Raw genomic sequence first — 15892 nt, 5'->3', positions numbered from 1 at the left:
TATTGTTTTAAATTGTTTTATGGGGGTTGTACATCGCCCAGAGTGGCTGGGTGACCAGTCAGATGGGCGATTAATAAATTTAATAAATAGATAAATAATCCTCTGGAGCCCATTTCATTAGATGCATGAACTGAGGTATCCTCCACTGGCAGATAGCCCACCCTCCCCCAAACACACACACAGGTTTAGAGACAAGTATGTGCTGAAGAATATGTGCCATGAATGCTTGTGCTGACCCCCCCCCCCCGCAATAAATCTGTCGAGTCTTTAAGGCACCACAAGACTCCTCATATGTATTAACAGAAAGCTGGAAGATAGGGTGGCCGTGTCCTCTCCTTTACAGAGGTCAGTCCTGTATTCGAACGTGTCTTCTATTTGAAGGGTCGTCCAGTCCAAATGCGGTTTAAAGATAACCACCAGGAGGAATAGGTAAAGGGCCTTGAAGTTTCCCATCAATAGCACTTGGACAACAGACTGAGTAAGCACACAGGTCACTTGGTCTTCCCCACTACGCCGAGATGTACTGTATTTCTATATAATAATAATTTTTTTTTCATTTGCACCTATACCTATCAATAAGCACATGCAAATTTTACGCAAATTGGTGTCAGTTTTTTGGGTGATGCATTTTCCCTCTCTTTTTGAGGAGGGGGGGGTTTCATACGTGTGGACCCTTTCAGGTCCTCGGTTTTTCTTTTCAGGTCTTTTGTTTTGTTTTGGAAACCCTACAACCGCTAGACACGAGCAGAGACGAGGAGGCAGAGAGAGGCCTGCGCGCGCGCCTCAGCTGCACGGCGGCGCGCCGCGTTTGTGTTTTGCGGGAACGTCCGGGCTGCGTGTGCGTGTGCGTGTGCGAATGGGCGCGCGCGCGCGCGCGCGCGCGGGTGCCTCCTTCTCCTTCTGCGCGTGCCTGGCCGGGCTTGCCAAGTCCGCGGTGCCTGCGAGAGCCTGGGGAGCGGCGGCGGCGGCGGCAGGGAGGCAGGCAGGCAGGCAGGGAGACGGGCAGACAGCCTGGCGGAAGCGTCTGTCCGCAGCAGCGGGCAGCAGAGCCGCGCGGGCTTTGTGCGCTGCCTGCTTCCCCCCCTCGCCGCCTCTCCCCCGGTCGGCCCCACGCCCACCCTCGCCCCGCCACATCCCGGGAAAGGCGGCGGGAGCGATGGCCGGGCCCCTGGTCCGGCTGCCAGGCGCCGAGGAGCGGCTCCCCAGCTGGCCGGCAGATAAGAGGATGCCGTCGCCCGCGAGCCGGAGCCCGGCGAGGCAGCGGGACTGAGCGGCAGATGCAGCAGCGGCGACGCCGGACTTTCTCCGCCGGGGCGCTCCTCCATTGAGCATCTGACAGCCACAGTAGCCGCCGCCGCCGCCGCCGCCGCACCTCAGGCCCGGGGAAACTTCCCGCTGCGCAGGAGGGGGGAGGCGGGCCAGAGGCGGCTGCGCAGAGCTCGACTGCGGGGAAAATGAGGTGAGTCAGCCGGGCGGCTGCCCCGACCTTCTTTCTCCTGCTCCTCGTGCGCGCAAGTCCAGCGGGCGGCGCGGCGCGGCGCCTCCGCTCCTGCCGCTGCTGGCAGACGGAGAAGGAAGGGGGCTGCGCGCGCGGGCGCGGGCGGAGCGCGCTCCGCCTGGCCGCCGGGCAGGTGCAGGCAGCGCTGCGTGCCCGGCGGAGGAGAAGCGACGGGCTGGCGCACCGCGGGCTGTGCGTGTCTAGCTGGGATCGCCGCCTTCCCTTCTCTTTGGGCCTAGGCTGAGGCGTCTTTCCCAACGGAGCTCCGGGCTTCGTGTCCGCCCCGGCACCCGCTGTCGATGCGTGTGGGCCCAGAGGAGGAGTGGAGTTGCCAGCTCTCTCCCTCAAAAATTGCCTTTGGCCCTGCGCGCTTTGGGTAGCATCCAACGTTAGTCCTGTGTAGAGTAGACCCATTGGATTGAATGAGACTGGAGTTAAGTCACCACGAAATTAAGACTCATTCATTTCAGTGGGTCTACTCTACGTAGGACTAACACTGAATACCACCTTCTGACAATGGCGTGAGCTGCAGCCACCAGCAACGATAACATAAAGGAGCCCTTGTGGAGCAGGTTTATTGTGGACTAGAGCCGCTTCATGGGAGATGACTTCCATGGTCCACAGAAGCCTCTATCAATCTGTTAGCTGCCATGAGGTGAACTTTTTGTTTGTTTTGGTTTGTTGCTGTGACAGGCTAAAGACAGCTATCCCTCTAGAATGTGTCAGATGTTAGTAGGTGGTTGGGCTGATCTCAGCACCATGGGAAGCTTCACACTTGCTGATTTCTGCTACTGTTCAAAGCATAAGAGTCAGCAGGATGTTCTGCCCCCTTTATTTTGGCCATTTGGCAACCTTAAAATGCAGATGATGTAATAACCATGAGGGAGCCTCTGAGCACATGCCGAGTGCCTTGTCCTCAAGGCAGAGGGCACTTTCATGCAGTGCGTGGCATGTCACACCCCTTCAAATGATAGCTTTCACTGTGTGAGTACACCAACCTTCCTCAACCTCGTGCCCTCCAGATGTGTTGACCTGCAACTACAGCTGGCTGGGGATTTTGGGAGTTGTAGTCCATCACATCTGGAGGGCACCAGATTGGTTTACACATTGGAATCGTATCTTCCCCATGAAGTGTAAGTAGTAAGAAACAGTCACCATGGCACCAGGTAGTTAAGGGGAATTGTTTGTAGGACAAAAGTGTTAGACTTCCAGGTGGGCTTCAGCCTCGCTGACTCTCCTAGGGATGTAAGCGCTGCTGTTGTGGTGGTGTGGATTCCTTCTCATTTCATTGGAAAAAGGACACTGAAGTGTTACTGTGTCTCCCAGTCCCTCGCCAGGATGGGTGGATACAGCGTTAGAGGGCAGTGTGTTTTTGACACGATTGGCCGTCATTCTTTAAACCCATGTGCGTGCATATGTCTTCTGAAACCTGGCAAGCGGTTGTATTTTTACATGCGATTTCTGACCCTAGTCCACATCTCTGCAGGGGGAAAGACTTGTGTACAGACATTCAAATGTAACAAAATACCTCCATTTCTGTGCTGGAAAAAGTAATGCGTGAAACGGTCTTTCTTTGCTAGTGTTCCTATGTTATACATGGGCATGCATATTTTTTTCCCCACCATCATTCTTCCCATATATTTGCTGTGTTTTTGAATACAGAGGTTTTCCAACTGAGCGGTTACGTGTTGAGTGTTGCTCAAAACATTGAAGTGGTGTGCATAGGTCTGCTTTATCAGTGAACTAATTCATGTGCAGGAGGGGGATGTGCATGTGGACTGCATCATGTGGAGAAACACATACAGAGTATGTGCATGGCAACAGAGAGAGAGGAAACACTCGACTCCTCTCTGTTGCTATGAATGTGGGTGGGTGCATTTCCTCCATCGCTGCTGCCATGCATAAACTGTGTGTGCATGTTCAAAGGTTCCTTCTTTTATTTCTGTTTCTGTGCATAATGTTGTGCTCTGTATTTTCCTGTGTTCATGTGTATCGATTTGTTTGCATGTGTTGTTTTTGGCAGGGGAAAGGACCTCTGTATTCTCAGCCCACCCCCTCATATAAAATATGTCAGTTGAAGCATTGCATAGTTGACCACCATCCCCACCCCACCATCCCCACCCCATCATTTCCGCCATCTCCCACTTCTATGTTCTGGAGGGCCATTGTCGATGGGTTGTTATTGTTGGGCACCTTCCAAGGCCCACTGTCCAGCATGGGGACCACTGCTGACCCAGCCCCCCAAGCATCTTCTCCTTGCTGCCACTGTCTGTTCACCTGCCCTCCCCAAGAATGTAAGCAGTGACGAGACCAAGGAGAAAGAGCAGTATCCTCCACTATCCATGCTACTGAGCCCAGAGGAAGAGGGCAAGTGAAAGGCTAGTGGTGACAATGAGGAGGAGGTGAGCTCACTGAAGGCATCTTGGGAAGGCTTCTGCCCTGAAAGGCAGCCAAGAAATATTTTAAATAAATAAATAAAATACCTTGCCCCTTGCCACTCAATACCTTGGAGAGCCAGTGTGGTGTAGTGGCAAGAGTGTTGGACTGGGAGCTGGGAGATCCGGGTTGTAGTCCCCACTCGGCCATGGAAGCTCACTGGGTGACTTTGGGCCAGTCACAAACTCTCAGCCCAACCCACCTCACAGGGTTGTTGTTGTGAGGACAAAATGGAGAGGAGGAGGATAATGTCAACCGCCTTGGGTTCCTTGCAAGAGGAAAAAAGGCGGGATATAAATGCAATCAATCAATCAATCAATCAGCACTCTAAGGCCTCCTGTGAGGCCTTGGCAAGGCACTTTGCAGATAAAATTGATCAGATTAGGTGTGTTACTTTGCACGCTGTGGATACAGTTAGTGAGCAAGAGGTGGCCTGTGGCAAACTGGTTTTGTGGGATCGGTTCTAGCTTCTTCCTCCTGATGAAGTGGACAAGGTGCTTTCATCTGTAAGGCCGACCACCTGCTTACTTGATCCTTGCCCATCTTGGCTCATTAGGGGCTGCAGAGAGAGATTGGGTGAGGGGATCAGGGCGGTGGTGAACTCCTCCCTTGAGGAGGGAGTGATGCCAGCAGCCCTCAAGGAGGCAGTAATAAGACCACTCTTAAAGAAGCCCTCCTTGGATCCCCAAGTTCAAGGTGATTGAGCGGGTGGTGGCGATGCAGTTGAAGGCACACTTGGAAGAAGCCGATTATCTAGATCCATTTCAGTTGGGCTTCAGGCCTGGGCATGGGACAGAAACGGCCTTGGTCGCCTTGGTGGATGATATGAGAAGGTCTCTGGATAGGGGCAAATGCTCCTTCCTTGTTCTCCTCGAACTCTCAGCGGCTTTTGATACCATTGACCACGGTATCCTCCTGGACCGCCTGGAGGGGTTGGGCATTGGAGACACTGTATTGTGGTGGTTCCGGTCCTTCCTCTCCAGCAGGTACCAGAGGGTAGCACTGGGAGAGGAGGTGTCGGACCCGTGGCCACTCACTTGTGGGGTACCACAGGGTTCTGTCCTCTCCCCGATGCTATTTAACATCTATGTGAAGCCACTGGGGGCTATCATCAGGAGGTTTGAGGTGTGGTGTCATCAATATGCAGATGACACGCAGCTCTATCTCTCTTTCAAATCTTCACCAAGGTTGGCCGTAGAATCCCTGTCCAAACATCTGGAGATGGTGAGTGGCTGGATGGGTAGGAATAAGCTGAAGCTGAACCTTGACATGACCGAGGTACTTTTGGTGGGAGACAAGAGGAGGTTGGGGGATGTTGACCTGGTGTTGAATGGGGTACGGCTACCCTTGAGAGACCAGGTCCACAGCGTGGGGGTCATTTTGGACTCCCAGCTGTCCATGGAGGCTCAGGTGTCAGCTGTGAGCTGGCAGTACTGTATCAATTCCATCTGATATGGTGGCTGCGCCCTTCCCGACCATCTGCTCCCATCGGTAGTACATGCCCTGGTCTCCTCTCGTTTAGACTACTGTAATGCGCTCTATGTGGGGTTACCCTTGAAGACGGTTCGGAAGCTGCAGCTGGTACAGAACGCGGCGGCTTGCCTGATTAAAGGCAGCCACCAGCGAGATCACATCACTCCAGTGCTGAAGGAGTTGCACTGGTTGCCAGTTGTTTTCTGGGCCAAATTCAAGGTGTTGGTTTTGACCCTTAAAACCCTATATGGTTCCAGCCCAGCCTATCTTAAGGAACGCCTCCAGCAGCATCAGATAGGCCGCTGAACAAGATCAGCCTCGGATGGCCTTCTCTCTGTCCCATCAGCCAGGACAGCTAGACTGGTGGGGACGAGGGAGAGGGCCTTTTCTGTGGTGGCCCCCACTGTGTGGAACTCCCTCCCTAGGGAACTCCGCTATGCCCCCTCTTTAATGAGCTTCCGTCGTGCATTAAAAAAGTGGTTGTTCAGGCAGGCATTTGGGGTGGGTTAGGGTATTTTAGAAAATGTTTTTACTGTAGAATTTTATTGTTTTGGACTGTTTTGTTGTATGCTGTGCATCGCCCAGGGTGGCTGGGTGACCAGCCAGATGGGCAATTAATAAATTTAATAATAAAAATAATAAAATAAATAAGCCCCCCAAAGCCTGGAAGAAAAGAGCATAAGTGGAGCCATGCTGGCTCAGCGCCTATCTAGTCCAGCATTCTGTTCCCACAGTGGCCAACCAGAAGCAGGACACGAGCCCAATAGCATCTTCCTGCTCATGTTCCTTCTGATACTGGAGGTAATATTTAGCTATCATGAGCAGTAGCCATTGATAGCCTTACCCTCCATGGACCCAGCATTGGAGTTCTGCTTTCTGTGTCTAAATGTAGGTGTTGCCAGGTATGCATGTATGCCCGGCAACACCTACCTGGCAACACCCTTCTCACACTCCCCTTAGGTGCTGTGCCACTTGTACACCCAAGTCTATGTACATGTGTTTTCCCAGATAATGGAGATGCAGAGGCACAGGAGTTCCCTGATCTCCCCCCCCCCCCGCCGCTTTTTTTGTGCTTGTTCTGGGGATAAGGGGCAGGTCACATTATTCACCGAATCTTTCTCCCTTTGTAGTGTGGCTGCCTTGATGGAGTTGGAGATATTGCAGCTTGTATGGTGGGGACATGCTGCTGGTATTTATTTATTTATTGCCTGTGATTTATGAAAGCAGGTGACTTTGGAAAGGATTCAGGGACAGTGTTCTGGCTGAGGCTTGGGTTTAGTGATGCAGAGTGTGCAGCTGGCGTATTTGCCCTTGTGTGCGGCATTTCATTATTTATACAACAGCCACTTGGGACAAGATCAGAATAACGTTAGAAGAGAAGAGCCTGTCATTGCTTGAGCTCTGCCTGCTGAGATACCGCTTATCCCAGCCTTGGGGATGCTGGGAGTTGTAGTCCAACACATCTGGAGGGCACCTGGTTGGGGAAACCTGCCTTGTTCTGATTCTCATGACTGCCATAACAGAATCACTCTCACTTAACAGTCATTGGGGGATGCCGTGGCCATAGAATTCTGAAATGTCAGAGTATTTTGCTCCTCCTTGTTTAGGGCAGGTTATTTATTAGGGAGCAATTGGACATCCAGCAAAAAGGACACTGCATCACCATGTCTCCCAGTCCTTCACCAGGATGGATGGATGGATGGATAGAATGCTAGTGGGTGGTGGCTTTTTGGAATGATTGGCTGTCGTTAATTAAACTGGTATGTCAGATTATGTTAGGGGTTATAAAGGCCATAAATATCATTTGGAAATAGTGCACCAGCATAGAGCATGCTCCATTTACTTGTGCATCTTGTCTCCTGTTAATACTGACTGTGCATGTACTAATTGGAGTGCTTCTCAAAGCCCTCATTTTACCCATGGCTTTTAGGATTATGGTCAGTAGAACACTATGTAACAGAGTTTAATAAATAAGCTGTTTCAGAGAGAAAGGAAAATATTTGGTACTCTCGGAAGCATCCACAGGAGATAATTCCTGGTCCACCTAGCGTGCAGTGGATGCCCAACTTTATTTTTCTTTTGTTTTTCCACAAAACAGCTGAACTCTTGAGGTTTAGTGTGAATGTGAGTCCCTCCCTCCTTCTTTTTATAGAAGATGAAGCCGGCTGTGCTCCACCCTGCAATGAATTATGTTGGCAGAGGGTTCACAAATCTTGGCAGGCTTTGGTTGCCAGCTGTTATCTGTGGTTGCCACCAATTCTTCTCCCCTAAGTCCACTGGCATACACAGAGGAGAAGGCAAGGTCTCACTGTTAAGTCTGTACTGTGTTCAGAGCGATGCACAGTGTGAAGATGGAGATCAGCCTTCCCTCTTCTGCGAGGCAAGAGATGGGGGTCTCATCACTTACTTTGTGTCATCCTTTGGAGGCATGTGGAAGTCTCTTGACTATGGAGATCTGATTTCCATGCTCAGCAGAGAGGTGGTGACGTCTTTTCTTTGACTTCATATTTCATCTCGGAGATTCCAAATGTCCTGGAACTGCAGCATGAAGTCAGAGATGAGAGAAGGGATAATTGCTGGGGTGAGCTAGGCCAATCACTATGACAACTGAACTTGTGGACTGTTGCTAGGATTAATTCAGGCCCCTGCCTTCTATTCTTGAGTAGGGCTGTCACCTGATTAGAGAAATACCGTACGCAGATTTAATCGATTGATCAATCTGCAACTCATACATCTACATGTTAATGAAACAATAGTTCTGGAGGAAGAGGATGGTGCCTGCTGTGACACAGGCATGTATCTTAGAAGAGGCATTCCCTTCAGTCTGATACTGGAGGAAGAATACCTCTTCTAAGTGGAATGGAGGAGGAATGCCTTAGAAGAGGCATTCCCTCCAGTCTGGCACTGGAAGAGGAATGCCTCTCCTAAGCGGAGTGGAGGAGGAATGCCTTAGAAGAGGCATTCTATCCAGTGTGACAGGGCAGGAGGAATGCCTCTACTAATATGTTGCCCACCACTAGCTTTTTTTTGTTAGTACAGATTTGCATTTTTAAAATTCTGATCAACTGAAAGCACATATTTGATCAGTTCATCCAAACAAGATTAATCAACAAAATATTGCAGTCCTGTTCTTTAGTACTACTGCTCTCCATACCGATATACTGCCTGAAGTGCTATGAAAGGGTGACGATGATAATAATGGTATTCTTTATTATTATTATTATTATTATTATTAATACTTACATACATAATTAAAATAAAGTTAAGAATTACACAGTGATTTGGAATGTTTGTGTTTTTCACATACGTTACCTCAGTAATCCTTATGATATGCCTGAAAGGTAGACCGTTGTTGTTGTTGTTGTTGTTATTATTAGCATAATTGTCTCCTACTGCAGTTTGGAAAGTTGAGCTGAGAGATAATGGATTGCTTCAGTCACCTACTGAGTTCATAATAGGGCGAGCTTTGAACCAAGGATTCTGAGTCATAGCTCAGTCACTATACTAGGGGCTCCTTCACACAGAGGTTTTATCCTGCAATTGTGATTGCTCCTTCACAGAAGTTTGCGGGCTCTTTACATGACAGCGAGACCCTCCAGGGTGTCTCCTGCACCACATGCCTTTTGTTCTGTTTTTAAATAGATCACAGATAATGAGCTATCAAATTACCCTGTTGTGTTCCGCTTCAGTTTCCTCCGTGAAAAGAGATAAGGCGGCAAGAAGAGGAGCAAGATCAATGAAAAATAATGGAAGACTCAGATACAGGAAGAAGGTGGGAGAAAGGGGAGGGGGGGAAAGGAAGCACTTGTAAAGGGAGTCAGTTGTGATCCTGCATTTAAAACGGAAGCAGAAAGCCCCATTTTAAATGCAGGATTTTAGGCTGGTGTAGAGATGCCCAAACTCTCAAGTTCCTTCAGTCCTCTCACATACTTTTTTCCCATCTAGCAGACCTCACCTAGGGCCATAGTTTTGGAAGAAACCAGAAGATTGTCATGACTTACACAGGGCACGCTTCAAAGAAAGAGCAGTTTGGGATATTTTCTTATGACTATTCCTGCCACTGCAGAGGGTTCTGGGAAGGAGAAATATAACTTCGTCATCTCCTCTTTATTTAGAAGTCAGCAGCTCTTGCTCCAATCGGGTTTGTAATGTGAATGTAGATGTACAGAGTGTTCATTCGCGTTACAAATGCCTCAGCATAATCATGTTTTAGCATAATGATGATGACATGAACAGCACAATTGAGGCCACTTAAGCCTCAAGTGTGAAAATGCCCTTCCGGTGCAGTCCTGTATATAACTACTTAGAAGTAAGTACGCTGAGTTAAATGGGACTTACTCTCAGGTATGTGAGTATACGATTTTAGCCTTAGTCTCCAATTTGGAGAGATGGTAGTGGATACAGACAAGTAGAACTGGTGGCATGCTTGCATAGGAGGTAGAACAGAGATGTACACTGCATAGTGAAGACATGAATTCAGGTAATGGGAAGTACTGCATAATTGAGATCTGTTTGGTAGAGGTTATACTGGAATTATATTTTCCACCCTTCAATTCACAAAGTTACTTAGATTGCTTACTTGGGTCCGGTTAAAGCTGAGCCAAAGCTGATCCGAGGGCAGGTGCCCAAGTTAAAAACATCTGGAAATCTTTGGCACAGTTCAGACATCATGCCAAACCACGATTAACGGATAATGGATTCATGTGATGTTTGAAATAGACAAACCATGATTTGTGACCAGCTGTCAGTGGTTTGAAGTGGGCTTTTGCTAACCGGCTTGGTGTGATGTCTGATTTGACAAACTATAGCTGCAGCCATTGCTCGGCTTCCAGAGGCTGCTGCACTTTGGAGAATGGGAGTGAACTTCTGAAACTGAGTGTAGAGATGGTGGAAAATGAAAGCAGACAAACCACTGTTTCAGCTCTAAACTATGGGTAGCACAACAAACCATGGTTTGGCGTGATGTTTAAACTGAGCCAGTGTAAGTGGCACTAAGAATTCTCTGTACCTGGTAAAAGTTGCAGAGGACGAGCGTTCCAGTTAAAAGCCTAAGAAACTACAAAAAGACATGGAGATGGCTGCCTCCTAAACAAATATTGTAGCTGCTGCTTATTTGTCCTCTGCTGCCCAAGTTCATTGTCCTTGATATTAAGAAGTGATAGTATACCAGGCAAGCCTGTTTTTCTCCCTACCTTGTTTGTGAGATCTGCTGTGCTTTTACACAAGTTAAGTTTTTGCAATGAGATTTCCCTAGGAGCTTTTTTTTTGTGTAGCTGTTGCCTTCTTGTGAAAATTAAAAATATGAAAAAGGACAATGCACAGGAAAATGTTCCATTAAATAAACACATAATGTCATGAGCCCAATGAAGGAGAAAGATAATCAACAAGAGCAACAAACACAATGCTTATGGTGGTGGTAGAGGTGCCACCAAAGTCTGGGAAGAAGCTTGACGTGGGATTCGCTTATAATTTGGCAACAGGTTCTGACCACATGGTCAGATAACAAAGATAGTGCAAGCATGTGAATTCAGCCAGTTGGAGCTGCGGCAAACTGCAGTGTATATGGGATGAATGTGTTGACATTATGTCTAAATATCATACACTTAGCCTTGATTTGTTATGCTCATCTTATTTCTCCTGGGTTTTTACTGGTCCTGCTTTTCATGCATGGCTAAAGGGCCAGCCCTATATTTGGAAATATGCTGAATGGAAAGGTCTGTTGATTAAAATTTTAAGCAGCACCTAACTGAGCATTCACACTGGTGCTGCCATCTGGCGTGCATTGCCACTCCTGCATTGGTATGATCACTGTCCCAGGGTCTAAATGATTTCAGAAGCAGCACTCTCGCCGTCATTAAGAGCCAGTGTGGTGTAGTGGCTAGAGTGTTGGACTGGGAGTCGGGAGAGCCGGGTTCTAGTCCCCACTCGGCCATGGATGCTCACTGGGTGACTTTGGGCCAGTCACAGACTCTCAGCCCAACCCACCTCACAGGGTTGTTGTTGTGAGGACAAAATGGAGAGGAGGAGGATTATGTACGCCGCCCTGGGTTCCTTAAGGAGGAAAAAGGCAGGATATAAATGAAATGAATGAAGTCCCAAGAAATTGCTGCTGCTTGCCCTGAATCCCAGGGTCCATTGTTGTCAACAGAACCTGTTGTGTCTAGCATCAAACCCATTGCTCTTTCTTTATCCTTTGTTGTTCCTAAACAGTGAATACTTGTATACCAAGGCTACGATGTTAAACTACGATGGTTTCTTTTTTTGAGTTAACCATGATGGCTTAGCATGTTGCCTGTGCATTGTGTTTCTCAATCATGGTGGTTTATTTACCCAAAATAAGCCACCCTGGAAAACCACAGTCTGCAGTGAGGTTTATTTTAACCCGCGTGGCTTATCATGTTGTCTGGCACTCCATCATGGTTTAAGCACATCGCCTACAGAGTTGCCTGGCAAGAGGGCTCAAAAGTGCTTCTGCCACTCTGCTACCTTCAGGCAATCTCTGTTTCTGAGATCTGCCTAGCGACTCATTGCGCTGCCTTCCAACTACGCCCTCCCCCTCTCCTTCAGAGATGTTCTCTGCAATGTTTCAGAGTCTCCTTTGCCTGCACGCCTCCCCAAGACTTTCACATACAGTAGTATCCCCACATTTCCCATGGAGAGGCATATCTGTGTGGGGTTTTAGTTGTGCATCAGGTGCCTCCCCATGAGAGGGGCCTGTATATGAAATGTTGTCCCCTTCCTGCAAACTTTCAAGGGTTTAGTGCTGTCACCCCCTTTTTGGTGCAAAGGTGTTTTCTCTCGCATGTGTTTGTAGTCATGTGCAGGTTTTAGTTATGCATCGGGTGCCTCCCCATGAGGGGAACCTGTGTATGAAATGTTGTCCCCCTCCTGCAAACTTTCAAGAGTTTAGAGCCTCCATCCACTTTTTGGTGCACACGGCTGGAGATAAGGGAAAGGCCTGAAATCCCGCTTGGGAAGTGCAGTGGTGGTGTATGGGATGGTGGGATATGATTTCCACTGCAAAGGAAGCTGGGATACCTGCCTGCCCAGGTGGGAGGACTATAGAGGGAGGAGGGGCAGTGGGGAAAAAAATTAGGCTGAGTAGCTTATTTGCCTGATTGTGTGACGGGCACAGTGAGTTAATAAAAAAAATAAGCTACTGTGAGTGAGTAGCTTATTAAACCACTATGGGTTAAAGTGATGTGGGAACCTGCCCAGTATTTGTGAAGGGAATGTCCTACTTAGGTAGTTCTGGAGCTAAAGTACTGGTCTTCTAGAAGTGCTTCCCTAGACCAGTTCAATGGCCCCGATTCTGCCTACCACATGTTGTGGAGATGCAGACACCAAAGAACATATACAAGATGCTATAAAGCTGGAGCAAAAATATATTTTAAAAAGATTTTAAACTCAGAAGAAGCAGTGCATGAGCAAATAATGTTTATTGTAGCAAACACACTGTTAATGAGGTTGTAATTGCTTTTAATGTATCCTGCTCATTTAATGAGGTTTTATTTTAAGGTGTGGTCTAACTCCAGTTCTTAAACATCCATGTGGGTCCTCAACATATGATCTGGCAGAAAGCAAGCTGGATAGTTCTCATTTTGACCAGTTTCCCTGTGAGTGTATCATGAACAGGAGTATAAAAACAAAGATAGTTGTGTTGGTCCATGAGAAAAAAACACCTAAATCTACAGTTGGCCAATACTGGTTTTATGTCCAACCAAAATGTTTTGAGTTCTCCAGAACCCCAAAGCTTGGACACTCTGGTATTAGTTATTTATTAACAATAGTTATATACTGCTTCTCTGAACCCTGAAGCAGTTTTCCGAAGAATAAAAACAAATAACCAAAAAAGGCAACACACGATAGTATCATGAGGTTGGTTTAAAGATAGCACATGGATGGGGGAAAGCTGAAGCAAACACATATGTTTACACCTAAAACATGCCAGCATTGAGGCCTGACATATCGTAGATGGGATATAATTCCACAAGGCAGGTGCCACTGCAGACAAGGGCCATCTCCTTGTCATCGCCAAACGGAAATCTATAGGCCACGGCACAGACAACAGGGTCTCCCCTGAAGATCGTAGTGGCCTGGCAAGTTGGTATAGGGAGAGACAGACCTTGGTCCTGAGTTGTATTGAGGTTTGTATACTAATACCGGCACCTTAAACCTAGCGCGGTAGCAGGCTGGCAGCCAGTGTAGATCAGCGTAGCACAGGTATAATATGTGTGTGGTAAAGCACCCAAGTCAATAATAGGGAAGTTGGAGAAATCCGCAATGGAACCAAATGAGTTTGGATTTTTATGAATTTGACCTGTGGATTCCACATTGCACTGACTTTTCCCCTGTTGGGTGGATTCTGCAGACTTGTGGACCGTTTTTCTAACCTTTGGGAATTTTGTGCAAATTGTGTCATAGAAAAATACTCCAAATAAAAAAACCTGGCCAAAAATGTGCATTTCCCCCATAGGCTGTAGCAAGAAAATGCACATTTTGAGGGAATGTGTGCATTTTTGCACATGCGAATTTGTGCAAATTTGCATCTGTGCAGATTTGGAAACTTAAAAGAAAATGCGATTCCGTCGATGGGTGGATGACGGAGCAAAAGGTGCCTGGCAATCCATTAAACACGGGTGGAATGGATTTTACACAATCTGTACGTCCCTAGTCAGTAAGCTTGTTGCTGCATTCTGTGCTAGCTGCAGCTTCCGAACCAGCCTTAAGGGCAGCCCCGCACAGAGGACATTATAGTAATCCATAGGAAGCTGCCTTGTACCAGGTCAGACTGTATATCCATCTAGCCGGTATTGTCTGCTCAGACTGGCAGTGTCTCTCTGGGGTCTCACAGACAGGAGGTCTTTCCCATCACTTCCTACTTGGTGCTTTCAACTGGCGGTGTGAGATTGAACTTGGCACCTTGTGCATGAAAAGGTTATGCTCAGCCACTGAGCTATGGTCCATCCCCTGGTGTGGCACAGGAACTTTGCACGGTGATGTGCTTTACAGCAGCAGCTGTAGCACAGAAATCAAGTACAAACTGAGAAGCCAAAAAGTACAATATTCAGTAGTTACCCTTTCTACTTGGGAGGAGAACTTAAGAAAATCAGGCATATTCTTGCTTCCTCCGCAGCACTTCATGATACAGAAGAGACATTTACAGGCTGGATGTAACTCAAGGGTGGGAAACCTGTTTGTTGTCTTGTTATGTTTATATCCTGCCTTTCCTCCAAGGAGCCCAAGGCGGCATACATCAATGGTCCCTAACCTTTTTGAAACTGGGGACATTTGGGAATTTGAGAAACTGCTGTGGACACCACCACAAAATGGCTCCCATGGAGGATGTGGCTAGTCATATAATGGCTGCTGTGGGGGCCTGGCTAGTCAAGAGGTGGTGCGAGGGAGAGAACTAGGCTAGAAGCTGGGAACGGGGAGATGCTAGAGGCTGGGACGCCTGGGGAAATAGAAAGCATTGCTTCCTGGCCTGCCCAGTCTTCTTCCATCTGCACAGACCTTTCCTCTTTGTTCTCTCTTCACTCCCAGCCTCTAGCCTCACTATTTCTCTCCCCCAACCCCTTTACTCACTATTTATCTCCCTTCCCCATCCCTAGCCTCCTTCTTTCCCTCCCTTCCTAGCCCCAGTCTTGCTATTTCCTTCCCCCACCTCTTTCCTTCACTCTTTCTTCCCACCCCCAGCCTCTCACCTTGCTCTTTCTCTCCCCTCTGCATATTTGCCCTGCGTTCTCTTGCTGCTCACTGAACAGCTGATCAGCGGCAGGTTCAGGGACAGGAAGGAGAACCTGGCACCCTAACTTTTTCAGTTATTATTTTTTTAAAAGAGGCAGAGAGTGAAGAGCTTCGTGGGTGCCATTGTAGGTGCCTGCGGATGCCGCGTTCGGGAACCCTGCTCTAACCACTACACCACAGTGCTTCTTGAGGGCTGCATTCCCTCGTGGATAATGTCGGGGGAGGGGGGTGCAGGTTGTCAGTGTGAGGGCCAAATCCAGCAGTAGGTAGAGCAAAAGCCAAAAGTGCACAGGTCACCCCTTCTCTCTCCCTGTTTCTTCCCATGCAGCTGGCTCCTAGGGAAGGGACAGATCTCTCTTGCCACAGGGCTGAACGGATTGTGTGCAGAAGGCTGTTGAGATTAGGTTAAGGGGTGGATGAAATTAGGCTGAGAACGCGAATGCTTCTTATTTTACAGTTGGCAAAGAAGTCATTCTTCCCCACAAACTGGCACTGTCATAGAATCATAGAATAGTAGGGTTGGAAGGGGCCTACAAGGCCATCGAGTCCAACCCCCTGCTCAATGCAGGAATCCAAGTCAGAGCATCCATGACAGATGGCTGTCCAGCCTCGTCTTGAATGCCTCCAGCGTGGGAGAGCCCACCACCTCCCTAGGTCATTGGTTCCATTGTCGTATTGCTCTGGCAGTCAGGACGTTTTTCCTGATGTTCAGCCAGAATCTGGCTTCCTGTAACT

At 48.2% G+C, this 15892-nt stretch overlaps 1 protein-coding gene across 2 annotated transcripts in view; it reads left to right on the top strand.

Annotated features, from left to right (window-relative positions):
• The first annotated feature begins 819 nt into the window (after positions 1–819).
• Positions 820–15892, top strand: part of EVL (Enah/Vasp-like) — a 241172-nt gene continuing 226099 nt past the window's right edge. The window contains exon 1 of one of the 2 annotated variants that reach the window (XM_084838859.1): positions 820–1459. In XM_084838859.1, coding sequence (XP_084694985.1) covers positions 1455–1459 — 5 coding nt within the window. In that variant the 5' untranslated portion in view covers positions 820–1454. The remainder of the gene's footprint in view (positions 1460–15892) is intronic. The other variant, XM_084838889.1, reaches the window with a different exon arrangement.

The sequence above is a fragment of the Heloderma suspectum genome, chromosome 1, assembly GCF_057233095.1.
Source record: "Heloderma suspectum isolate Gila_16-S chromosome 1, 16-S_ref, whole genome shotgun sequence".
Taxonomy (NCBI): domain Eukaryota; kingdom Metazoa; phylum Chordata; class Lepidosauria; order Squamata; family Helodermatidae; genus Heloderma; species Heloderma suspectum.
This window is presented reverse-complemented; position numbering and strand designations above follow the sequence as displayed.